The sequence below is a fragment of the Hyperolius riggenbachi genome, chromosome 1, assembly GCF_040937935.1.
Source record: "Hyperolius riggenbachi isolate aHypRig1 chromosome 1, aHypRig1.pri, whole genome shotgun sequence".
Lineage (NCBI taxonomy): Eukaryota > Metazoa > Chordata > Amphibia > Anura > Hyperoliidae > Hyperolius > Hyperolius riggenbachi.
Window position 1 is genome coordinate 362,325,084 of NC_090646.1, and position 26,077 is coordinate 362,351,160.

A 26,077-nucleotide genomic window follows, 5' to 3' on the forward strand; every position below is an offset into this window, starting at 1 on the left:
CTCCCTCATAACCCTCTCGATGCACAACTGACAGTCTTTGCATAGGGCAACATTAGCTTACAATTGCACAAAGGACATCTCTTATAATTAGGTGGGAGCCTATGCTTATCTGCAGCAGCAGCCTCAGCAGTTTTAGCAGCAGCCTCAGTTTTGGCCTGCAAACAAACAAAACCAACAAGGCATGTAACTCTGTACAGCTTTAGCACATTTAGCCCAGAAAGAGAAGCCATTATCTCACCTTCTGGGCGGCCTGGTTGCTCTCAATCCTCTCAGCGTCTGACATGTCTCCAAACTTTCATGTCCAGCGCAGGACCAAACTCTCTCTGAGCAACAGTGCAAACAGGCCTGCGCAGCCTCCCCTTTAAAAAACATATTCGGCCTGCCACAATTGGCTGAGGGGCGGACCGGAGGTTCAGAAGGAGTAATGAACCAGCTCTACAAATTGCTACATCCGGCATACCCGCCGGAAATTACGCATCCGGACGCGGCCAAGCGTCCTAATGGCTGCAATGCGCTCCACGCTGCACATGGCCGCTGGCTTACCTCCGTCCTGCTCCTCTGCCGCAAGGCCGCCAAGGGGAACCCACGCCTTCCACACTTGCTCTCCCTGGCAGCGGGAGAGAAAGGTAGGCAAACCCCAGTAAAGTTCCAGCCGGGGGCACATGGCCAGACTGCCTCAGTACCACAGTCTCAGCCACCCAGAAGGATCCACCTACAGCCCAGCACACAGGCTTCACCCAGAGGGGAGATGCCGACCTGCCTGGACGCAGGAACAAACAGCACTGAGGGTGGACTAACCATGTGACTTTTTTATAGGGGAAGTGCTGTCTGTTCCTGGGAGGAGCTGCGTCTCACCTTTGCCCTGAAGGATTGTGGGAAAAATAATCATATACTGCTGAAGCTGTTTGCAGCTAGATTTGCTGTGTAAACTTTAGAGACGATATATAGACAAGTTACCTGTTACAGTTAGTTTTTCATCTCATATGCACTTTAAAGTGGTCTGAAACTTGGACATAGCATTCAATAAAAGTGTTTTCCTACTTTTTATTACTCATACAGTTATCATATTTGCTTTTGTGCACAAGTTATATTGTCTGTTTACAAATTACAAGTTTCCAAAGTGTAGTCTATCTTGCCCTGAAACCTGCCATTGCATTTTATTCAAACTGCTTTTTATTATATATTAACACCTAATTAGCTGCTTTGAGCGGTTTGTGTGCTTGAGGGGGGGGGGGGGGGGCTAAAGACCTTGTTATGCCGTGCAGAGATTCATTTTAGCTGATATTGCAGAAGAGGAGTGGTGAATAAAAACCGCTATTTTTATTGGCTTTAGTCTCTTTAACTAAACTTAGGATATTGCTGTCGAGTATCGGTTAACTAATTTAAAGACCGCATGACACCAACTGGTGTGAACTTGGCAGCAGCCCCAGGACCGCCTAACGCCAATTGGCGTGCAATCCTGGGGTGTGTTTTGAAGGAGATTGCGCGGGCATCTCCGCTTGAAAGACGGAACTCATTCATCAGTTTCCCAGTGGTGATCGCCGCTAGGAGACTGTTAGACGGCGAAACCACTGTCTATTTACAATGTACAGCGCTGCGATCTAAGGCAGTGCTGTACTGGGGACAGCCGTGAGACTCGGCTGTCCCCTCTGGGGGAAAAAAAAACCAACAAGAAAAAGAAAAAAAAAAATACACGTTTCTCAGCTTTTATTTACATTTGAGTAAAAAGTGTCAAGTCCAACACGATTTATCCTTCCCAAGCTGTCACAGTCTGTGGGAAAGTCCAAAGTTCTATACCATTCCAAATAGTCCAAGCTGTAACTAAGTAAAACTTTGCTAGGGGTACGAATTATGGGGATAGCACTGTACCTGGTGCTTCCTCCAGCCCCATATGAGATATGTAGATAGCGCACTTCTCTTGTGCAGACTGGCCAAAGTTACGGGAGCCAGTACCGGCAATACAGAAGGCTGAGAACAGCAGCGTGGGAGCGATTCGTGCGTATGGGGCTGGAGGAAGGCCCAGGTATGTATAAAACTTTTATGTTCTATCGTCTGGTACACTTTAACCTGTAGCAGACTGCGTCACGCCGATAGGTGTGGCTGCGGCGGCAGCCCCAGGACCGCCTAACGCCGATCTGCATAAAGTTCTTGTGGCTTGCTTTGCTGTAGATCGCGTGTGCTGCTGCGCACGCATCTCCGCTTGGTAGAGCCTCCCAGCAGCCATCACCGCTAGGAGACTGTTAGAGAGCAGTCTCGCTGTCTAATTAGCTTGTACAGCGCTGCGATCCACGGCAGCGATGTACTGGGGACTGTACCCTCTGTGGGGTCAGAGGTGATCCGCTGTCATAGGCTGAAGCTGGCAGGGGGAAGGAGGGGGGTACACAAAATAAAGGGAAAAAAAAAAGGTTTACATTTTTATTTAAAAAAGTATAAATATTTGCAAACCCCCCAAAAAAGTAAACATGGGGGGTGCGATTAGACCCCACCAAGCTCTGTTGGTGGGGAGAAAAGGGTTGTGGGAAAGGACTTGTGTGCCGACATGTGCGGCCCTGCAGCGCGGCTTTAAAGCTGCCATGGCCGTTTATTGAAAAATGGCCTGGTCTTTAGGGGGGTTTAACTATGCGGTCCTCGAGAGGCAAAATATCATCCAGCTCCTCCTGGTACCACAAACAAAGCAACTGCAATAGTTTCCTTGTCTAACTGCACCCTGCATTTGTACCAGCGCATACCATTCCTGCCGCACGATACTTCTGCATTCCCGCTGCAGGACACCGAAGCCATGAGGAGGAGGAGCCTGCCTACATTTCTTCAACCCGAAACTTCCTGTAAACCACAGCCAGGAAGTCCGGACCGGCAACATAAAAGTGCGCATGCAGGAAACATGGATTCTAAACAGCAGCCGGACACCACCACTGCTACTGACTAGTATCTTCACCATACTTACCTTTGATATCAGCCTTGCTTGGCCTAAAGAATAGAGTGAGCCCGGGGTCCCGCTAGAACCACTGGACACAAGAACAGCAAACATGGGGACGCTTCCAGCCTGTATGCTCCCCCCCCCCCCCCCCACGTGGTCTGGAAGACACGCAAGACAGAGTTAAAAAGGATGGGGAGGGGCTAATTTAACTAAAAAGAAAAGGGCAATCAGGCTGAAATCAGCCTGGCATGTTGTGTTGTCCTTTTACTGCATCCCAATGTGCCCCCCCCCCCCCCCCCAAAAAAAAGGGTGTGGAATCCTGCCTGAAGACAGTGACGAGAATTTCACCAAGAATGCTTCAGGCCAGAGGATTCTCTGAGGGCTCATTCACACTGCACAACAGGTGCAGGAATGAGATTTTGTGCGTTCAGTGCAACGCACATAATATATATACCAGTATTCAACATCTGTTGGCCCTCTTACTAAAATTGGCAAGCAATTTGTCTAACAAAACTGGATGTGTGTATGCACCCTTAGGCTACTTTGACACTGCAGAGGTGCAACATGTTCCATTGAAAAGCAGGATCCAAACACGGGAAGAATTGCATCGCACATAATGCCTGTGTGTGACGCATACAGTACATTGAAAAGATGCTTCACTGTTAACACTGGCACTATGTGGTAACTCACTGCATGCATCGCATTATGCCCAATGGATCTATCACACCACACTTCCAATGCACTGATGTAAACAGAACCATAACAGTATAAATGCATCACTTTAGCAAAGCAACTATTCTTGCCCAATGCAACAAACCACAATGTACGGTTTGTACCAGCATGAAAGTAGCCTTATACTTCATACACATCCAATCTTAATTGGCCAATTGTACCACTTCGATGTAATATGAGAGCTTACCTACACAACCTGTTCAAAAGTATTCAAAACCTGCAGGACCTCATACTACACAAAAGGGGTAACATTGCCCAATCAAGATTGGATGTGTGTAACAGGCTCTAGATGTGTTATGATGGGGTGTGTCAGCAAACATACTGGAAATTTAACAGTGAGACACAAAGTTACTTACAAAAGAAATCACTCACCCTAAGGTCCTTAAAACTTGAGACAGAGGGTTCCACAGCAACTGAAGAGCGCAACAATCGAACAGCTTTTCCCCGACTTTTTTTGGCCTGAAGTAGTAAGTATGTGGCAGTCGTATGGTCATAAAGCCACTGAAAAGTAATAAAGCATGAATTATTGTTTAACACAAAATGGTCACATTTTGTTCTTATGGAATTCCCTTTTCTTTATGTACAGTACCTGAAGCAGTACAACTTGAGAGATGGCTCTGCTTTCATACTATCAGAAAGAAACTCACAAATAAAATTCTCTGTACTCAATTAGCAGCACTGATTTTTATCAAGAAGATGATACAAGGACAGAATTGCTGCTGAAGCAACTTTATTGGAAGGGTTAAAAGAAACAATTTCCAAGTAGGAAAAAAAAGGGTAAACCTTTCCTTTGAGCTCCTAGTGGTGCTCCTTGAGATATTATAAAGGCACCAAGAGGTGCAGGGAATAAATAGACAGAACATTTACACTCACCTAAAGGATTATTAGGGAAGACCTGTTCAATTTCTCATTAATGCAATTATCTAATCAACCAATCACATGGCAGTTGCTTCAATGCATTTAGGGGTGTGGTCCTGGTCAAGACAATCTCCTGAACTCCAAACAATGTCAGAATGGGAAAGAAAGGCGATTTAAGCAATTTTGAGCATGGCATGGTTGGTGCCAGATGGGCCAGTCTGAGTATTTCACAATCTGCTCAGTTACTGGGATTTTCACGCACAACCATTTCTAGGTTTTACAAAGAATGGTGTGAAAAGGGAAAAACATCCAGTATGCGGCAGTCCTGTGGGCGAAAATGCCTTGTTGATTGCTAGAGGTCAGAGGAGAATGGGCCGACTGATTCAAGCTGATAGAAGAGCAACGTTGACTGAAATAACCACAGGTTACAACCGAGGTATGCAGCAAAGCATTTGTGAAGCCACAACACGCACAACCTTGAGGCGGATGGGCTACAACAGAAGACCCCACCGGGTACCACTCATCTCCACTACAAATAGGAAAAAGAGGCTACAATTTGCATGAGCTCACCAAAATTGGACAGATGAAGACTGGAAAAATGTTGCCTGGTCTGATGAGTCTCGATAGAGTAAGAATTTGGCATAAAAAGAATGAGAACATGGATCCATCATGCCTTGTAACCACTGTGCAGGCTGGTGGTGGTGGTGTAATGGTGTGGGGGAGGGTTTCTTTTTAGGCCCCTTAGTGCCAATTGGACATCCTTTAAATGCCACGGGCTACCTGAGCATTGTTTCAGACCATGTCCATCCCTTCATGACCACCATGTACCCATCCTCTGATGGCTGCTTCCAGTAGGGTAATGCACCAGGTCACAAAGCTCGAATCACTTCAAATTGGTTTCTTGAACATGACAATGAGTTCACTGTACTAAAATGGCCCCCATAGTCACTAGATTTCAACCCAATAGAGCATCTTTGGGATGTGATGGAACGGGAGCTTCGTGCCCTGGATGTGCACCCCACAAATCTTCATCAACTGCAAGATGCTATCCTATCAATATGGGCCAACATTTCTAAGGAATGCTTTCAGCACCTTGCTGAATCAATGCCACATAGAATTAAGTTCTGAAGGTGAAAGGGGGTCAAACACTGTATTAGTATGGTGTTCCTAATAATCCTTTAGGTGAGTGTAAATTGCACTTTTCTCCTGGCAGACTCAAAGAGCCAGAGCTGCAGTTAGGGGCTGCTTAGCCCCAACCACTTATGGGTTGCTCCACAAGCGACCAGGATTATTAGGGAGCCTTGCCCAAAGACTCCATACAGTTTTACGTATTGGCTTGAGACGGGATTGACCCCTGGTCAAAGGCTCAAATCTCACATGAAAGGCAATAGCCTTACTAGGTTATCCAGCTGACCTTGGATAAATAAAATAGACACTAAGTGAGCAGTCAGTAAATGTCATGGTTCACCAGATCCTATGGCCTGGAGATAATATTCTCTCCTTGAGGTATTAATTAGAAACATTGGTCCATATGCAATTCATTTTTTCACCTGAGTCATCTCCTAGGAGATAATTTTCAACTTCTCTATAAACTAAATCATTCAGCATTTTACAATTGAAAAAGCACCCAAAAGTTTGTGAAAAAGTATCATCAAATTTATTTTGAGTACTTTCTTGCTTGCTGGTGACTTAACAGCATTTTATGACAAGTTGTAAAAATATCACCTAAGAGAAAACTCAGGAGAAAAAGTTAATTGCATATGGCCCACTGTCTGTTGGTATAAAGACTAAAAAATGAATGGCCTGACCACAGTACATTTAACTTTCATAACGCTTAAAGAGCACCTGAAGTGTGTTCAATAGAAAAAGCACTTAATATTTAAGCAAGTAGGCTCAGAAATTCAAAATCAATTTAACTCACCTGCATGGTAAGGTGCCGTGACCCAATACCCCACCCCTCCCTCCCCACTGGTGAAACAGCCACAACCTCAAGTCTTTCCGAACCAGCCCCCCCCCAGCTTCTGTGGCCACCCTCATGGTTAGTTCTTGGCAACAAAACTGGGGGTGGCCACCGAGGTGGGGGCTAGTTTGGAAGGACTTCAGGCAAGCCTCTGCCGTGTTTCAGCACAATGACTATATTATGGGCAAGTTGGTGCATAGAATTACCATTCAATAAGAAAGTAGGATTGGAAATTAAAAAAATTAAAGACTTTTCTTTTGCTTCAGGTTCTCTAAGCACTATGGAAGATGCATTAGTGTCCTTTGGTCAGGCCATCCATTCTTTAGTTTTAACTAAAGACAGTGTTTTTAATTATAGTTGAATCCTATTTTCTGATGACTTTTATTAAGCTAAGCCACATAGCAGCTTTTAAAATTTCAATACTTTTTTTAGGAGCCTCCTCCCTCCCAATTTGTTGCCTCTCCATTCTAAGGGATCACCTAGGATATCTCCATCTATATCCAGGTTTCTTATTTTTGGAGTGACCATGTATACCTTTGGAAGGTACTGAAATTGAGAGTGGAGATGGGTATCCACACGACCGGTACCCTGGTTGCTAGGCTTTTGTGAGCTTTTAGGTTTTTCATTACATATCTCATCTATGTATCACACTATATTGGTGCTCCTGTTTGCCTTTGTTTTCATTGTGTACTTCCCCCCCCCCCCCCCCCCAAAGACTAAAACTAGTCCTTGGTAAGAGTACTAGTAGAAGGTACAGACAGGACAAAGAACATGCGACTGGATTAGCATGAAGGGGCTGGAGATAGCCCCAGGTATGTATGAAACTGCTTTTCATCCGTCTCTGGTACCCTTTAATTCGTAGTCAAACCAAATTTTAACACATCAAATTATTTGATTTCATGAGCAAAGGGAGTGCATACATTTGCATAAACCAGCATCAGTGCAGATTTCCATCTCATTGACCATCTCTATTAGTGACACAGCTACACATTAGGCTTTATTCTTACAGCATAGATGATAGTGTATATGTTAAGGCCAGAAACTGAAGTCTGGCCACTTCGGGTTCTGGCCAGTCAAAACGCGAAGAGGCCCTGCACCTGCGGCCAATGTGAGAAATGAAAAGATTCCCGGATGCATAAATGCATTTTGTGGCCGTCTTGCTGCGGCCAAATGTATCCAATGGGTGTTGATTTAGTTAATTCATCTTGCGGCAATGTGAGAAGAAGCCGTCCCTTCGGCTCTGCCTCCTCCCCCTCTCCTATGCAACTTTGGCAGCCGGGGGACACGCGTGTCCCCAGAGTCGTTCGTAGCGGCAGGCAGAGCGGGAAGGCTGCAGACATCGCTTCTGTCAGCACTCGCTCTGCAGGAACGAACGGCAGGATGCCCTGCTGCTACAAACGTGTCTGGGGACACTCGCGTCCCCGGCTGGCAAACTTTCGGAGGAGAGGGGCAGGGGGAGGAGCCAGAGCCGAAGAGGCGGCTTCCTCTCACATTGCCGCAAGGTGAATTAACTAAATCAACCCCCTTGGTTACATTTGGCCGCAGCGAGACTGCCACAAAATGCATTTATGCGTCCGGGGATCTTTTCATTTCTCACATTGGCCGCAGGTGTACGGCCACTTCGCGTTTTAACTGGCCAGAACCCGAAGTGGCCAGACTTCGGGTTCTGGCCGTAACATATACACATCACATACAGTCACAATCAGATATATATGTATGTCTGACTTTAAAAATATAGGGACTGTTTTATTGAAGCAGCACAAGTAACTATTTTTTGATTGGTTTGTTTCATTTTTGTGGACTGAGCACAGCTATTACTGTATATATAAATTATTTATGGTGACTTATCTGAGAAATATAACATTTCATCATATTTTCTATTTGAATTACAGTTTAAATTTTAGGAGTCGGAGTATTAAACCCCCCCTTCCCCCAATCCAGGTACCCAAAAATTGCTCCGACTCCACAGCCACGTCAATAGTGCAGTATTTTTACAAAAGGGAAAATAAATGCACAATACTATATATAACCGCCGGTTGCTTTTAGGCAACCACTGTGTAGAGCATGTGGAGAAACCGGTTTCCACCCAGATGGAAATTCTTCTTCCAGACTTGGGTCACACGCCGATTGAAAATGTTCACTGGATACTGGTTGCAGAGATAACGCCTAAGGCTAGACAATACAGGATGGAAAGAGGCGCTCCTTTGAGTGTCAAAATACCAACTTACCTCAGTATGGAGGTTTAAGAGTATGGTAATTTATGGGGCACCAAAAACACAAGGCATTTCTTGGGTTTCCCCCACTTCTTTAGGTTAATAACAGTGTTATTAAAGCGGTATCGTCACCATAAAAATGAAATTTCAACAGCAACTGGTCTGAGTGGGTTAAGTGATAAAGATGCTAATCCTGCATTCACAACGTTTTCTGCTGTCATGATTTGGAGTTATCACATACTTAAGGAGCACTGGCCCTTTAGTAGTCGTGCCAAAGAATTGCATGCTGGGGGTCCTTTTTATCTATAATCTATTCCTCCTCTTCCCTTTATTTCCCTGCCAGCTCCTTATCTGAAACCTAATCCCCTACTCACTTGTGTTTACAAGCAAGGCTGAGGCGACTCAGCGATTGGAGGAGACAAGAAAAAAAGTAAAGGGCAGAAATGACATCACGAGTTAGCCTTAACTGTGGGCAAAAGACATGGCACCCACCAGGAACAGAATTCTCGTCATTTACTATATAAAACATTCACTGAAATCAAAACGTGGACAGTATAATACATGTGTTATGTAAATAGATCAAGTATTTATCTACTTAGATATGTCTTTTTTTCCCTGGCATAGTATGGCTGATCCTACTGCTTTAACCTAAGGAAGTGAACTAAACCCAAGAATCGCGTTGTTTGTTTTTGGTGCCCGATAATGCCTGGAGTGCTTCCGTTACATTGCACTGCAGGCAGTAGGTCATGCCTCATTGACTTCAATGGCCACTGCGACGATCTTCGGCAGGGAAGCGGCAAGGAAGAGTACCGCAACATGATGCAGTAAGTATGAAAGGGGCCTTAAAGATCTGTACAAGCATAAAGCCATGGCTGTTTCACCAGTTTATCACCACTTTGTCTTTAAGAGGTGGGGAAGGGACTAGAAACTTTATAGCTGAGTGCTAGCTTTTCCGGTTTAACAATTAAGCCCCAAGTTAATCAATTAAACACAAAGCTCCTTCATATGGCTATTAGAATTTTGAAGCTGAAGAGCCTGAGGTTGCTATAGAAAGAGAATACAGAACATGTACTGTGGAAAGTACAGTATGTGGTATATTCAGCAAAGATTTTCTTTTATCCCCCTTCCCCCTGAAAAGGTAATCCATTGAAACGCTAAAGGTGGCCATACACTGGCCCGATTCGCGGCCGTTTCAACAACAGATTCGATCCTGGGATCGAATCTGCTGCCAATCGTTCGCGCTAAATGCACCCGCCGATCCGATTTCCTCCCGAAATCGGATCGGTCCGTCGATTGCGCCGTGCGGGAAATTACCCTCGATCGCCCGCGGGTAGGGAGCGCGTCGCTAGCGGCGGCCGACCCGATCAGGTATACATTACCTAACGCTGGCTCCCGGGCGTCTTCTCTGCATCTTCTCCGCGCTGCACCCGCTCCATCCTGGCGCTTCCTGTCACTGCAGTGACCAGGAAGTTCAAATAGAGGGCGCTCTACTTGAACTTCCTGGTCACGGAGTGACACAGGAAGCGCCGGGATGGAGCGGGTGCAGCGTGGAGAAGATGCGGAGAAGATGCCCGGGAGCCAGCGTCAGGTAATGTATGCGCGGGGGGGGGGGGGGGGGGGGACAGGCGGCAGCGGCGGCTCCACAGATTGTGATCGGTTTCAGGCTGAAATCGATTCACAATCTGTTTGCAGTAAAGGCAGCCATACGATCCCTCTCTGATCAGATAGGGATCTGTCAGCTGGTCGATCTAATAGCAAATCGACCAGTGTATGGCTACCTTAATAGTAGTAGACTGGTATGTATTCCCTTAATACATTCCTTAAAAAAACCTATATAAAAGGGAGTTACCTCACATATCAGGTTTGACGTGGTAGATTTACTGTGCTTGAAGTAAACAGACATCTCTGTAATACAGTCTTCATCCATGTAGCCAAGCTGAGGGAGAATAAAAGGGAAATAAGAGTGAAATTTTAATATTAACTGTGCACTCATGCATAGCATAGTTATAGCAGAATTATATACTCACATCAGCTGTTCCGGCAATCTACATATTAAGCAAAAATTTTTTGAAAATCCTACTTGTCTGGCTTTTGTGCGTATCCTAACTATTTACTACTTGCTGAATAAATGACACAGAATGAGTATGCAGACCAGGAGTCCTTTAAGATTGATTCATATATATAAGTTGCACCAGTGTTTAGTACACCTACAGTTATGTTGCAGGGTTTGTTGCTGTCTAAGGCCTGGTCCAAACGCTAGAGGTTTCAAAAGCTCTTCCCAATGTAATGCTATGGGTTTTTTTGTACAAAACCTCATTGCTCCAGTGTGCACATACACATAGGATAACATTAGCAGCAGATTTAAAAACTCAAAACGCTCAGAAAAACTCCTCTGGTGTGCACCAGGCCTCAGTGCATGCCATTCTTGAAATTAATGGCAAAACAGTCAAAAAACGTGCTCGTCTCCATAACAGTACATTTGCACAGTTGATTTGAGCAACACATTTAATGTCTGTTTGCAGCAAAAAGCTATGTACACATGGGTAGGGTAAACTTGGGTCAAGATGGCTGATAAAGACAGACTATGGTGAGCATTAACGCGTACAGCAGCACCCTTGGCACGTCGTTGGATGATCCACCTGGCTGATATACTTGGCCGAGCTCTCCCTCTCCAACACAATGCAACAGTACGAGTCTACAAGCCTGGAGGCTAGCAACACATCTGCAAAGCCTCAGCTCTGCACTGTCGACCAAGGGAAAAAGTCCTGATGCCTCCTGGCCAACAAGTCCTTATAAGGCTTAGACTGCGTTTCCACTTGTGCGGTGCAAATCGCCGCGGTAAAAATTTGCATGCAGAAGCGAATTTCGCATGCGGGTCTATGAATTTTTATGCGAATTGTCATGCGAATCCATCGTTTCTATGCGAATTCGCATGAAAATTCGCATACGCAAACCTCATGCGAATTTCCTATTAAATACATTGTATGCGATTCGCATAGCGGTATGCGAATTCTGATGGCTCTGCCATGCAAATTTTTTCTGAAAAGAAAAACGCAAAGGAATCCTGACAAGTGGAAACAGTACCATTCACTTGTATTGCTATGCGAATTTTCATGCGAAAAACGCATGCGAATTCGCGATAGTGGAAATGGGCCCTTAAGGTAGTGATAAGCCCTAAGGGACTAAACCGGAAAATTGTATACTTAACAGTCATTTTCACTGTGCTGACATGGAGGCATAAGGAAAAACCGTGCCCGTGCTGGCAGGCAGTTCTGACAACATATCAGGCCCTTGATTTTGACAAGATTAGCAATTCTGGGGCGAAGATAATAGTCTCTACAACAAACATTAACATTTCAAAAACTTTTCCCCCCTGTTCCTGAAGAATGTATATATCTCAGCTGCCCACATTACAAAACACTTACAGGGCATTTACTATACCATTCCACAGGACAGTTATAACCCTGCAAAAGCCAAGGGTGGTTTAAAAGATGCTTCACTGATATTCTTCTCTTGGGATCCACCTATAAGAAAATAAATAGAATTAGGGAATTATAATTAACCCTTGGTGATGTTTAAACCAGATCTGTATAATACTCCTGTGCAGGAAGGAGTATGTCACTGAGCAGGAGGCAGAGCTATGCATATGCAGCTGTCACATGGTGGGGTAGAGTCATTAATATCTCACAAATTTATGCAAAAAAAGTTTGCCAGGTTGTGTCTCGCAGGTAAAATAAATATCAGGTAAATAATTCTGAAGCTGAAACCAATTCAAATTATAAAAACTGCCATTTTCACCTAGGTGAGGTATTCAGTTTACAATAATTATTATTATTTATATAGCACCGACATCTTCTGCAGCGCTGCACAGAGTATATATTGTCGTGTCACTAACTGTCCCTCAGTGGAGCTCACAACCTAATCCCTACCATAGTCATAGGTCTATATTATGTAGTGTATGTTGCATCTAAGGGTACATACACACATCAGTCCATAGTCTTTTGAAAATGAAAGATCACAGACCAATTTTACCCCCTTCCATGTAGTATGAGAGCCATACCTTCACAGTCTATTCTATTGAGCTGAACTCCCCATCAGATAGAAATCTTTGCAAGATGCTGCACACAAAGATGCTGTACACATGCAACAGATCAGTATCTGCAAAAGATCCGTTCCTGCAAAAGATCCGTTCCTGCAAAATGCATTCATAGTCTGATATCTGCAGATCCTCATACACACCTTGTTTAACAGACATTCATCTGCAGATCAGATCCACCAGGATGGATTTTCAGATCTGCAGATGGATTGTCTGATCAGCAGATGAATGTCTGTTAAACAAGGTGTGTATGGTGGATCTGTAGATATGAGGCTGCATTTCCACTTGTGCGGTACAAATCGCCGCGGAAAAATTCGCATGCGGATGCGAATTTTCATGCGAATTCGCACACAAATTCGCATGGATGATGATGCATGCGAATTTAACCATGGCAGTGCTGGTGTGCTTTTCCATTGTTTCTATGCGAATTCGCATGAAAATTCGCATACACAAACCTCATGCGAATTTCCTATTAAATACATTGTATGCGATTCGCATAGCGGTATGCGGCATGCGAATTCTGATGGCTCTGCCATGCGAATTTTTTCTGCACAGAAAAACGCAAAGGAATCCTGACAAGTGGAAACAGTCCCATTCACTTGTATTGCTATGCGAATTTGCATGCGAAAAACGCATGCGAATTCGCGATAGTGGAATTGAGCCCTCAGACTATGAATGTTAGTGTGCACAACCAGCCTCTGTGCCTCTTTAGCATAAGTAAATCCCACCTCGGGTTCTCTTTAACATATAAAGAGTAACTATTGACCACTCTGATTACAAAGCTTTTAGATCAAGGGTCTCAAACTAAAATTTACCTGGTGCCGCAGGAGGCAAAGTCAGGATGAGGCTGGGCCGCATAAGGGATTTCACAATCAGCAGCTCCCCCCCCCCCCAACACTGATTTTTATTTCAAAATCAAATTCACACTGAAGCGAACTATTTTACCTTATAGTTCGCTTCAGTGCTCCCATTACAAGTAACCCGCCATGCCCCCGCCGCAAAGCGAGGGCTGCCCAAGGAGCAATCTGCCGGCATTTTCTGGAAGGGGCAGAGCTTTCAGCTTCAGCTCTGCCCCTCCTGACATCAATCGCGGCGCATCGCCGCCTCTTCCCGCTCCCCTCACTCTTCCTTCACAGAGAGGGGTGGAGAGGCGGCGATTGACGTCAGGAGGGGCAGAGCTGAAGCTGAAAGCTCTGCCACTTGCAGGAAATGCCGGCGGATTGCCCCCCGGGCGATTTGGGGGCTCTGCAGCCCTCGTTTAGCGGCGGGGATGCGGCAGATTACTTGGGAGCACTGAAGCGAACTATAAGGAAGCTTTTGCCGGCGCGGGCCACAAAATATTGTATCGGGGGCCGCAAATAGCCCGCGGGCCGCGAGTTTGAGACCCGTTTTAGATGGTGTTATATCTGTGCCTGAAGATGGGCTTTAAAATTATTTTTTTAAAACATTACAGAATTTGTCAGTGTGACTGTTTAAAGTGGACCTTGAACGCTTGCACAGGACAGAAAGAAAGCTTAGAGAAGCGCACATTGTATGTATTTAGAGAGTTTGGGGTTTCAGCTATTAAGTGATTTTGTGTTGAGTAAAAAGTTTAAGCATTTTGAGTTTAGTGATTGAGCCTGTGATTGGTGGACAGCAGTTTTTATTTGAAAATGTAACACTGGTCTTTCTCCTTGTTGAAAGTATTGAACTGTTATTGGCTCTTCAGGCACACGTGTGTTATAAAAAGCCAGAGCACATTTGAGTGTTTGAGGGTTGCATTGGAGAGTGGTGTGAAGAAGAGACTGAAGCAAAAGAAAAGTGAAGATGGTGCCTCTGCTCTTTTCTCCTCTTTGCTGTCTGCACAAACGGGAAATGACAGGTCACAGGAAGCCGTACTGCTTTATGGGTATTCTGGCAAAAGGATGCTGGGAAAAGTGCTCAAAAACCGCTGCACACAACTTTTAAAATGCAAATTTGAAGCACTTATATACTTAACATGGAAGTGCAATGGCTTCAAAATCACTGCTTGCCCCGTGTTTGTGATTTATAAAAATCGCTAATATGTGAACACTACCATTGAAATACATTGCTGTAGCACTATTCTAGCGATTTATATTATCACCAGCAATCAGAAACGCTGGCAAAAAAGCTAGAAGAGTGCCCAATGTGAACTAGCCCTAACAGAAATTTTTTTCTTTAAAGGTTAGTATGTTGTTGCTCATCTTTAAGAGCAGAGTTAAAGCTCTGAGTTCAGGTCCGATTTAAACAAAGTATTTAACTGCCTTTACGTATTGATTTATAGTGAGTGAAGCACTGAAAACATTTGAATGGTTATAGCTTTAAAGGGATACTGTAGGGGGGTTGGGGGAAAATGAGTTGAACTTACCTGGGGCTTCTAATGGTCCCCCGCAGACATCCTGTGCCTGCGCAGCCACTCACCGATGCTCTGGCCCCACCTCCGGTTCACTTCTGGAATTTCAGACTTTAAAGTCTGAAAACCACTGTGCCTGCGTTGCTGTGTCCTCGCTCCCGCTGATGTCACCAGGAGCGTACTGTGCAGGCCCAGGATGGTCTGTGCATGCGCAGTACGCTCCTGGTGACATCAGCAGGAGCGAGGACACGGCAACGCAGACGCAGTGGTTTTCAGACTTTAAAGTCTGAAATTCCAGCAGTGCACTGGAGGCGGGGCCAGAGCATCGGTGAGTGGCTTCGCGGGCACAGGATGTCTGCGGGGGACCATTAGAAGCCCCGGGTAAGTTCAACTCATTTTCCCCCAACCCCCCTACAGTATCCCTTTAAGGAGAACCATTTGTCAGTATAGCACCCTCACAGATTAACTGCCAGTCTCTATCCAATAAATACATACCTGAAGCATCTGGCTGAGCAGCAGCACACTACCAGGAGAAAGCCACCTTGGGATGTCATATTTTCCTCTCTGAAACAAGGAAAAAAAAAAAAAAAAAAAAAAACACAAAAACCTAGCTGACCCATTATTTTTTTTCATGAGCACAATTTGTATTTTTAGCCACTTTTAAAAGGGGTACAGAAACCATATCCAGCACCAAGTCATTAGGCAACAAAAAAAGGCATCACTTAGGTTTGTAAAGCCAAGTTCAAATTCTTATTGCAATTCAACAAGCTTATAAATACATTTACTACAAGAAGCATAAACAATTGCATAAGTTCCAAGTTCATCTGTCAAACCAATGCCACTGTCTGAGACTACAATATAATATAGCGATCGATAGAAAGATAGCTCCCTCTCAATCTCCCTCTCATGGATTTAAAAAAATGAATGCATTACCTTTGAGGTATAGGAGTTGAATCAGCACTTTAGACATACAGTATGTAAAAACATATATGTGTGTGTGGTGTGTGTGTATATTTAGAAGGCTACCATTTTCACAGTAATAAAGCCAGAGTCCACAAACTTGGCATAGTTGATCACTTGATGACCGAGGTTAAAGAGAACCCGAGGTGGTATTTAATTATGTTAGTGGGGCACAGAGGCTGGTTGTGCACACTAACACCAGCCTCTGTTGCCCCATGGTGTGCCTCCATGTCCCCCCTGCGCGCCGCTATACCTCCGCAGCACAATGTTTACCTAAGCGCTGTCTGTCAGCGCCGCTCCCCCGCCTCCTCAGCATCGGCACTACCCGCCCGCGTCCCTTCCCTTTCCGCTGATAGGAGGGAAGTGACGCGGGCGGGTAGCGCCGCTGCGGAGGAGGCGGGGGAGCGGCGCTGACAGCGCAGAGGTAAACATTGTGCTGGCGACGCGCTGCGTGTCGCTAGCACTGCGGAGGTATAGCGGCGCGCAGGGGGGACATGGAGGCACACCATGGGGCAACAGAGGCTGGTGTTATTGTGCACAACCAGCCTCTGTGCCCCACTAACATAATTAAATACCACCTCGGGTTCTCTTTAAAAATTTAGTGACAGTGGGCGGACCAGAAAACTTCAAATCAAATTTCAGCTATTCATTTTAAATGGAACCATGTAAACTGCAGCTATTCTTAGGCCTCGTTCACATCATATGCACTTCCGTGCGCATTTGGAAGTGTGTAGGACGTGGTGACACGCAAAACCGGCAGAATGGCATAGACAGCCCTTCTGCCGTTCACATCAAAGGCAGTGCGCAGCAGTATGATGCGCTTGTGTACTTCCTGTATTTTGCCCACAAGTGCAGAGCTGACCCATCACTGTCAATGGATGGGATCAGTAGCGCAGATGGCGTTTGATCGTACGCGTTGCGGTCGCACAGCCATCTGTGCTGTGTAGATGTGAACGAGGCCTTAGATTGTTAACAGCAGGGTTCTCAAACTTGGCACAGTTGGTCACTTGGTGACTGGTATTAATATTCAGTAAAAAGTCGGTGGAGCCTACAACAGCCAATCAAAATCCACCCATTTTCAAGGGGAATATTGAAATTGCTGCCATTCTTACACTGTTAATGGCAGAGGCCTTAAATCTGCTAGTCAGTCATTTGGGTGACTCGAGTTCAAATTCAGAAAAAAGGGGGCAGAGCCACAAACAGCTTCATTACAATGGGAACATTTAAACTGCTTCCAGTCTCACATTATTGATGCTAAGGACTCCAAAACTCACAAACTTGGTGATTGAGTTACTGTGTCAAAGTTAGAAAAAGTGGCTGGAGCCAAAAACAACCAAATACATACCCAAGCAATACCGGGTCTTTAGCTAGTATGTTATATATGCAAGATTTTGTTCCTCCCCTAGTGGTTAGAAGATGCAGAATTAAGAGGGGCATGACATCTAGCTGTTTTGCCTTGACCAAAATCTTGGGCAGAGCTGTGAGAGGAGAAACCTCACCTACGTTTTTTTTTTTGCACCTAAATCTCCTAGCTTTTTGTACACGATCAGGTAAAAAGGGCACTAAGTACATTTATGCAGGGAGGGGAGTTACACTGTATGGCGCAGCTGAAGAGTACAGAGGATGTGTAGCCAGCTGTGCCAACATGCTCTGCTTGCTCTGGAAGGGGGGAGGGGGGGGCTACTGTCTAAGATGGAGTGTTACTATTGCCTGAACACAGGTAGAAAAATGAAGTAGAAGTACAAGGAACACACAGGATCCTATTGATTAAAACAAAATGGCTATTTGAAAACAGATTGCCACTTTTTTGTTCTCAACATATGGTCACTTTTAGTAGCATTCAGTTTATGTGAGATTTAATTTCTTTGAAATAAACACTGATTGCTTTTTTTTTTAAAGCCATACTGTTACATAGTTATTTGGGTTGAAAAAAGACATAAGTCCATCGAGTTCAACCAGAGAACAAAGTACAACACCAGCCTGCTCCCTCACATATCCCTCTTGATGCAGAGGAAGGCGAAGACCCTGCTTGTCTAGTGTAGCCTACAATGCAGTGTTCTCCCCAGGATCAATTAAGTGGGTGGGCTGCCCGGGTGAAATAAGGCCAGCCCGGCTGTTATTTTGCATATTAGAAAAGCCAGCGCGGTTTTTCTGCCTCCTCTAACAGATTGCCCAGCAAGTTCAGCTCCTCAGTGTAGGAGATCTCGCGGTCTCCGGCGGGCTCGTAGTCATTGGCTCGGCATGGCATGGCTATAGGCGGGACAATTACTGACTGCAGAGTGCTCCTCCAGGAACAAGGTGCATTACAAGCAGTCTGCCCGTCTGCACGATCACAGGGAAGGAACGCTGGAGCCTGTGTGGCTAAGGCAGGGCAGGGCAAACTACAGCCTGTTTGGCTTTGTAATAGGAGTATTCAGTGCCTCCTTTCCTCTTCACAGTTGCATCACCAGGTCAACTGCGCCTCTCCCTCCCCACTGAATGTGTATTTGTAATTACTTGCCGTACTAACTTTCCCATGTCTGTGAATTACGGCACTTTCGTTTGACTGAAGAGAGGAGTGCAGGCAATCACTCACTTCCTCCCCGGGTGTCAGACGCACAGAGCAGATCTCCACTTGCTGGAGAGAGTGGGATGTCTTTGCTGCCCAGAGAACAGAGCACACAGACAGCAGCAATGAAGGGTGAAAAAGTCATCTGATCTGACAGGTACAGGCAGAAAAGCTGTGACCTTAGTAGGTCAGTTTGCACACATAATAAAGCTCTGTCCTGACATTTACTCCACCACCTCTTTTTTAACCAGGGTACACTAAAACCTCTGGAGGGGCCAGCATGTCCTTTCAGACCAGGCTGAGCTTTGCATTTTCACAAAGAAAACCCCAGTTCATATCTGTGTGTGAGTTAGCAGCGTCTCCGTCTAATCTGATCTGCAGGACATGCGGAGCCTTGTGGTTCCACAACAAAAAGCCCTATCCATGTTTCACTATGTTGAACACAGGACTCAACTTACAAATTCGACATACAATCTCCCGTAACACAAACTGTTTGTACACAGGGAACCACCTGTTATCTGGCATGTATCATGCCTTGTCAGTGGACTGATTATTTTTTCATAAAACAGATGGAAAGTGCCATGCTCCTCTGTTTTTAGATCCAACTCCTTACCCCTCATGAGACACAGAAACTTAGTATATGCAGCAAATAATCCTGGAAAAGTTTTCAAAATATGCACTTGTACATAGATAACAGTGGGTAGAGGCAGTTTTCACGCCACTTGTGAGCTGTGCATGTGCAGTACCAATGCATACAGAAAATGTAATTACCAGGTGCGGTGGTAAGTTTAGGCACCGCATAAACATTTCCAAATCGGTGATTTTAAGTACCAATGATAATTAAGCCATGCACTCCAATTTTTGAAGAGTCCTATGCCAGAGCTTCTAGCATTTTGTTGTTCAGAGCATTGGATTGAGTAGAGTTTTGGCTTGGAGGTTCACTTCAAGACAGATGGTACATATCTTAACCACTTGAGGACCACAGTCTTTTCGCCCCTTAACCCTCCTGGCGGTTAATTGTTTTTGCCAAAAAGGCAAAAATCTTTTTTTTAATTTTTTTTTTGTTTCATGTAAAGCTACCAGAGTGGTAGCTACATGAAACACCACTAGAGGGCGCATGTGTCCCTCTAGTGCGATCGTCGCCGGCATCAATAGCAAACAGGGGAACGCGTATATAATGCGTTCCCCTGTTTGGCTTCTCCTGTCGCCATGGCGACGATCGGAATGACGTCATGGACGTCAGCCGACGTCCTGACGTCAGACTCCTCCGATCCAGCCCATAGCGCTGCCCGGAACTCATTGGTCCGGGCAGCGCAGGGCTCTGGCGGGGGCCCTCTTGCGCCGCTGCGTGCCGGCGATCGCCGCAGAGCGGCGGCGATCAAGCTGTACGCGCGGCTAGCAAAGTGCTAGCTGCGCGTACAGCATTTTAAATGAAGAAAATCGCCCCACCAGGGGCTGAGATATCTTCCTGCACGGCATAGCCCGAGCTCAGCTCGGGCTTACCGCCAGGAAGGTTAAGGACCAGAGCCTTTTTTTCCCACTCAGACCACTGCAGCTTTCACGGTTTATTGCTCGGTCATACAACCTACCACCTAAATGAATTTTACCTCCTTTTCTTGTCACTAATACAGCTTTCTTTTGGTGCTATTTGATTGCTGCTGCGAGTTTTACTTATTATATTCATCAAAAAAGACATGAATTTTGTCAAAAAAATGATTCTTTTTTTACTTTCTGTGCTGACATTTTTCAAATAAAGTAAAATTTCTGTATACATGCAGCACGAAAAATGTGGACAAACATGTTTTTGATTAAAAAAAAACCCATTCAGTGTATATTTATTGGATTGGGTAAAAGTTATAGCGTTTGCAAACTATGGTGCAAAAAGTGAATTTTCCCATTTGGAAGCATCTCTGACTTTTCTGAGCACCTGTCATGTTTCATGAGGGGCTAAAATTCCAGGATAGTATAGATACCCCCCAAATGACCCCATTTTGGAAAGAAGACATCCCAAAGTATTCAGTGAGAGGCATGGTGAGTTCATAGAAGATTTTATTTTTTTGTCACAAGTTAGCGGAAAATGACACTGTGACCAAAAAAAAAAAAAAAAAAAAAAAAAAAAAGTTTCCATTTCTTCTAACTTGCGACAAAAAAAAAAAAAAAAAAAAAAATGAAATCTGCTACGGACTCACTATGCTCCCCTCTGAATACCTTGAAGTGTCTACTTTCCAAAATGGGGTCATTTGTGGGGTGTGTTCACTGTCCTGGCATTTTGGGGGGTGCCTAATTGTAAGCACCCCTGTAAAGCCTAAAGATGCTCATTGGACTTTGGGCCCCTTAGCGCAGTTAGGCTGCAAAAAAGTGCCACACATGTGCTATTGCCGTACTCAGGAGAAGTAGTATAATGTGTTTTGGGGTGTATTTTTACACATACCCATGCATATCTCCGTAAATGACAATGTTTTGATTTTTATTTTTATTTTTATTTTTTTTTATTTTTTTTACACACACACACACAATTGTCCATTTACAGAGATATTTCTCTTACTCAGCTTGGGTATGTGTAAAAATACACCCCAAAACACATCCTACTGCTCCGTACGGCGATACCACATGTGTGGCACTTTTTTGCACTCTAACTGCGCTAAAGGGCCCAAAGTCCAATGAGTACCTTTAGGATTTCACAGGTCATTTTGCGACATTTGGTTTCAAGACTACTCCTCACGGTTTAGGGCCCCTAAAATGCCAGGGCAGTAGAGGAACCCCACAAATGACCCCATTTTAGAAAGAAGACACCCCAAGGTATTCCGTTAGGAGTATGGTGAGTTCATAGAAGATTTTTTTTTTGTCACAAGTTAGTGGAAATTGATTTTAATTGTTTTTTTTTTTTTCACAAAGTGTCATTTTCCGCTAATTTGTGACAAAAAATAAAATCTTCTATGAACTCACCATACTCCTAACGGAATACCTTGGGGTGTCTTCTTTCTAAAATGGGGTCATTTGTGGGGTTCCTATACTGCCCTGGCATTTTAGGGGCCCTAAACCGTGAGGAGTAGTCTTGAAACCAGGTGACAGGAGGTGATTGATGGGTGTCTCAGGGGGTGGTTAGAGGGGAAAATAGATGCAATCAATGCACTGGGGAGGTGATCGGAAGGGGGTCTGAGGGGGATCTGAGGCTTTTGCCGAGTGATCAGGAGCCCACACGGGGCAAATTAGGGCCTGATCTGATGAGTAGGTGTGCTAGGGGGTGACAGGAGGTGATTGATGGGTGTCTCAAGGTGTGATTAGAGGGGGGAATAGATGCAAGCAATGCACTGGCGAGGTGATCAGGGCAGGGGTCTGAGGGCGTGGGCGGGTGATTGGGTGCCCGCAAGGGGCAGATTAGGGTCTGATCTGATGGGTAACAGTGACAGGTGGTGATAGGGGGGGATTGATGGGTAATTAGTGGGTGTTTAGGGTAGAGAACATATGTAAACACTGCACTTGGGAGGTGATCTGATATCGGATCTGTGGGCGATCTATTGGTGTGCGTGAGTGATCAGATTGCCTGCAAGGGGCAGGTTAGGGGCTGATTGATGAGTGGCAGTGACAGGGGGTGATTGATGGGTGATTGACAGGTGATCAGGGGGATAGATGCATACAGTACACAGGGGGGGGTGATCAGGAGGGAGCAGTTTAGGGTTAAAAAAAAAAAAAAATAGCGTTGACATAGTGACAGGGAGTGATTGATGGGTGATTAGAGGGGTGATTGGGTGTAAACATGGGTCTGGGAGGTGGGCGGGGGGGGTCTGAGGGGCGCTGTGGGCGATCAGGGGGCAGGGGGGGGAGAGAAATCAGTGTGCTTGGGTACAGACTAGGGTGGCTGCAGCCTGCCCTGGTGGTCCTGGGACCACCAGGGCAGGAGGCAGCCTGTATAATAGGCTTTGTATACATTACAAAGCCTATTATACACGTTCCGTGCGGCGATCGGGGTGCCAGTAACCAGCCGGCGCTTCCGAACGGCCGGCGGGTTACAGCGCGGGAGGTGGCTGCGCGGAGCCAGTCGCCGGCGGCTGATCGCATCACGAATGACGCGATCGCCGCATAACCACGCCCGCCGCCGCCGATGGGTGTATTGCGGCCGTTTGGGCTCAGCCCTTGCCGCCGCCCATCGCCTTAAGGCGGTCGGCAAGTGGTTAAAGCAAGAGTCATATGGAGGCTCAGTGTTCTCCTCAGGTCTCCATCCGGATAATTTTGGTAAGCACCCGGCTGACATTGGCTCATTTCCTCCTCCCAGTCATATGCTGTAAGCAGAGCTTACACAGCCCTACAGTCCCCCCTGTTGCGCCCCACCCGGCTACTTTTTCATGCCACCCAGCTGGAAAAAATTTCTGGGGAGAACACTGCAATGTTTTCCAAATTATGTTTTTCACCTTTAGTGGCACTCTGGCATAGAACAGTACGCTAAAGTGAACCTGAACCAAGTAAAATTATTTAAAAACAAACACATAATGTACCTGCAAATGGATATTACATACTTACCTCGCCGTTAGCTCCTCTCAGAAGCTCACCATTTTCTTCTCACGATTCTTTCCAGTTCCGGCAAGATTTTGTCAGAAATGAAATATATTGGTTCCTATCAGTTATATATCAGTTTTACAAAGAGCTGACCATAAAACTGTTAGGGAGTAATGGCCATTTTAAAAAATGGGGAACCGAGAATTCCATCGATCATAGTGGTCAAACAGGACGCAGGGGAGGAGAAAGATTAATGAGTAAACTACATGGGAGGCAAGTATGACGTTTGTAGGTTTATTTTGACTTATTTTTCAGTCCAGGTTCGCTTTAACAAAAACTGGTGATCATGTGGAGAGTGGTGATCCCACACAACAGTGGCAATTAAAACCTGTCATTTACAAATAATGGCACTTTTCTGGAAAATAAGCCATTTGTCCTTCCATATATAGATACAACTGTAAAAACTTTCAATATGGAATTTCTCAGGATTTTTGCCACAGCAGATTGCCTTAAAGTTTGCATATTACCAGTGAAGAACTTACCATAATTTTCTTATACAGCACCATTACATTATCATCATCAAAAGGCAGGTATCCACACATCAGTGCATACATTAACACGCCCATGCTCCAAATATCTGCCTAAAATAGAAAACAAAATGGGTTATCATTTATCAAGTAAGGTAACAATATCAGATTTCTACTAGATGTACATTAAAAAAAGGGTGCCTGAAAACCTGATAGCAGAATATTGGTAAAATTACCTACATGCTACTATTTTAGGCTCACACATACAAATACTGGCATTGAGGGGTCATTTTCAGGATATGACTATATTGATTCATGGGGTCTTTTTGGCACATGGCTTAAACTAACATATGTACTATTGGTTTCACGGGTCAGAATCGAGCTTGATTCTATGGGTGACACTGCAGGCAATGACCACTGAACAGACAGGTCACCCTGGTATTCCAGAATGTCAAGTACTATTGCTATGGAGAAGGTATGAGGGGCAATGACATGGTACATTATGGATAAATATCAAGCATGGCAATAGAGTGTGTGTGTTACCATGTATAATGAGCTCTCTGTTATACAGTACCCATGTGTTAACTACCGTATTTTTCGGACTATAAGACGCACCGGACCATAAGACGCACCTAGGTTTAGAGGCCAAAAAACAGGGGGAAAAAAAATATATACTAAACCTGATGCATCCATGGTGCAGGGGCTTCTTGCGGAGCTTCTTCTCAAAAACTGTCTCAGTAATCCCTCCCCAGTTACAGTAATAACCCCTCAGTTACATTAATAACCTCCCAGTTACAGTAATCTGCCCCACCCCAGTTACAGTAATACCCCCATTACATTAATAGCCCCCCAGTCATCTGCCCCACCTTAGTTACTGTAAGACTCCCATTACATTCATCTGCCCCCACCCCAGTTACAGTAATACCCCTATTACATTAATAGCCCCCCTCCACAGTTACAGTAATACCCCCTTTACATTAATATCCCCCCTCCACAGTAATCTGCCCCACCCAAGTTACAGTAAGACCCCTATTACATTAATATCCCCCCCCCACAGTAATCTGCCCCACCCAAGTTACAGTAAGACCCCCATTACATTAATATCCCCCCTCAACAGTAATCTTCCCCACCCAAGTTAGAGTAAGACCCCCATTACATTAATAGCCCCTCCATCACAGTAAGCTGCCCCCCCCCCCTTTACAGTAAGTACTGTACATTCAGGGCTTACATAACCAATTCATCTTCTTGGGGGGGGGGGGGGGGTCACGTGGATCTGGTAACCTGGATGCAGCAGCGGCACAGCACCCGGTTTGTGTGCAGGGTTGGACATCAGCACCATGTGCTTCACGCAAGTCTTCTAGACTGGCCGCCTCCTCCTCCTGTACTGATGCAAGCCTGCCAGGGATACAAGCACCCCCGATGTGGGGTCAGCGCGTCAGCCACCAGCGCGTCATGTCAGCCACCACATCAGGAATAAGTCAGAGTGTCTCCCGATATTCAGATGCAGCGTGCGGTAGCCTGTCCCAGCCAGCATGGCAGCGGCTCTATGTTCAATCACGGACGCCCCCCGGCAGTGGCTCTATGTTCAATCACGGACGCCCCCCGCTCAATTTTGAAAAAGGTCCCGATCGTTCATTGTTGCCATGGGAGCGGAAGTGGCTCTACTTAGCCAATCACGGCCGCCGCCTGTACTGCTTTGTGATTGGCTCCAATGGTCTCGAGGCAGGAGCATTGGAGCCAATCACAAAGCAGTACAGGCGGCGCCCGTGATTGGCTAAGTAGAGCCGTTTCCACTCCAATGGTGAGGGTGAACGATCGGGACCCTTTTCAAGATTGAGCGGGGGCCGGGGGGCGTCCGTGATTGAACATAGAGCCGCTGCCGGGGGGCGTCCACGATTGAACATGGAGCCGCTGCCATGCTGGCTGGGACAGGCTACCGCACGCTGCATCTGAATGACATCAGGAGACACTTTTATTCCCGATGTGTCGCTCTACTCATCGCGCTGATCCCGGCATCAGAGGTTATCTGAGGGGTGATGAGTGATGGGTGTCCAGTGGCAGCAGACCACTGCAGAGTGCATTTAGTACATTTCTGGGAGATACCCGGGATACATGTGGCTGGTCTGAATTTTAGTATTCGGACCATAAGACGCACTGACTTTTTCCCTCCTCTTTTGGAGGAGAAAAAGTGCGTCTTATGGTCCGAAAAATACGGTAGTTTTCTGGGGCGGCGCTACAGGGGGGGCGGTGTGACATAGCAGCGGGGATGTGATGTAGCAGCGGCGCACGAACCGTGGCGGGGGTCGTCAAATGCTTTTCTGCTTAGTAGAAACCAACAGTGGCTACTTGTTTAGACATTGCCTAAAGGAGATGCTGCTGCTGGTTCAGACGCCTGTCTGAAGCAGCACTTAAGGCCAAT

General features: G+C 45.6%; 1 protein-coding gene across 3 annotated transcripts in view; it reads right to left on the reverse strand.

Annotated features, from left to right (window-relative positions):
• MELK (maternal embryonic leucine zipper kinase) overlaps nucleotides 1–26,077 on the reverse strand; it is an 86,445-nt gene that overhangs the window by 42,879 nt on the left and 17,489 nt on the right. For 2 of the 3 annotated variants that reach the window (XM_068271313.1, XM_068271310.1), the window contains exons 8-12: nucleotides 23,674–23,772; nucleotides 15,625–15,693; nucleotides 12,106–12,204; nucleotides 10,530–10,616; nucleotides 4,022–4,150 (exon numbers count right to left, since the gene is read on the reverse strand). In XM_068271313.1, coding sequence (XP_068127414.1) covers nucleotides 4,022–4,150; nucleotides 10,530–10,616; nucleotides 12,106–12,204; nucleotides 15,625–15,693; nucleotides 23,674–23,772 — 483 coding nt within the window. The remainder of the gene's footprint in view (nucleotides 1–4,021; nucleotides 4,151–10,529; nucleotides 10,617–12,105; nucleotides 12,205–15,624; nucleotides 15,694–23,673; nucleotides 23,773–26,077) is intronic. The other variant, XM_068271311.1, reaches the window with a different exon arrangement.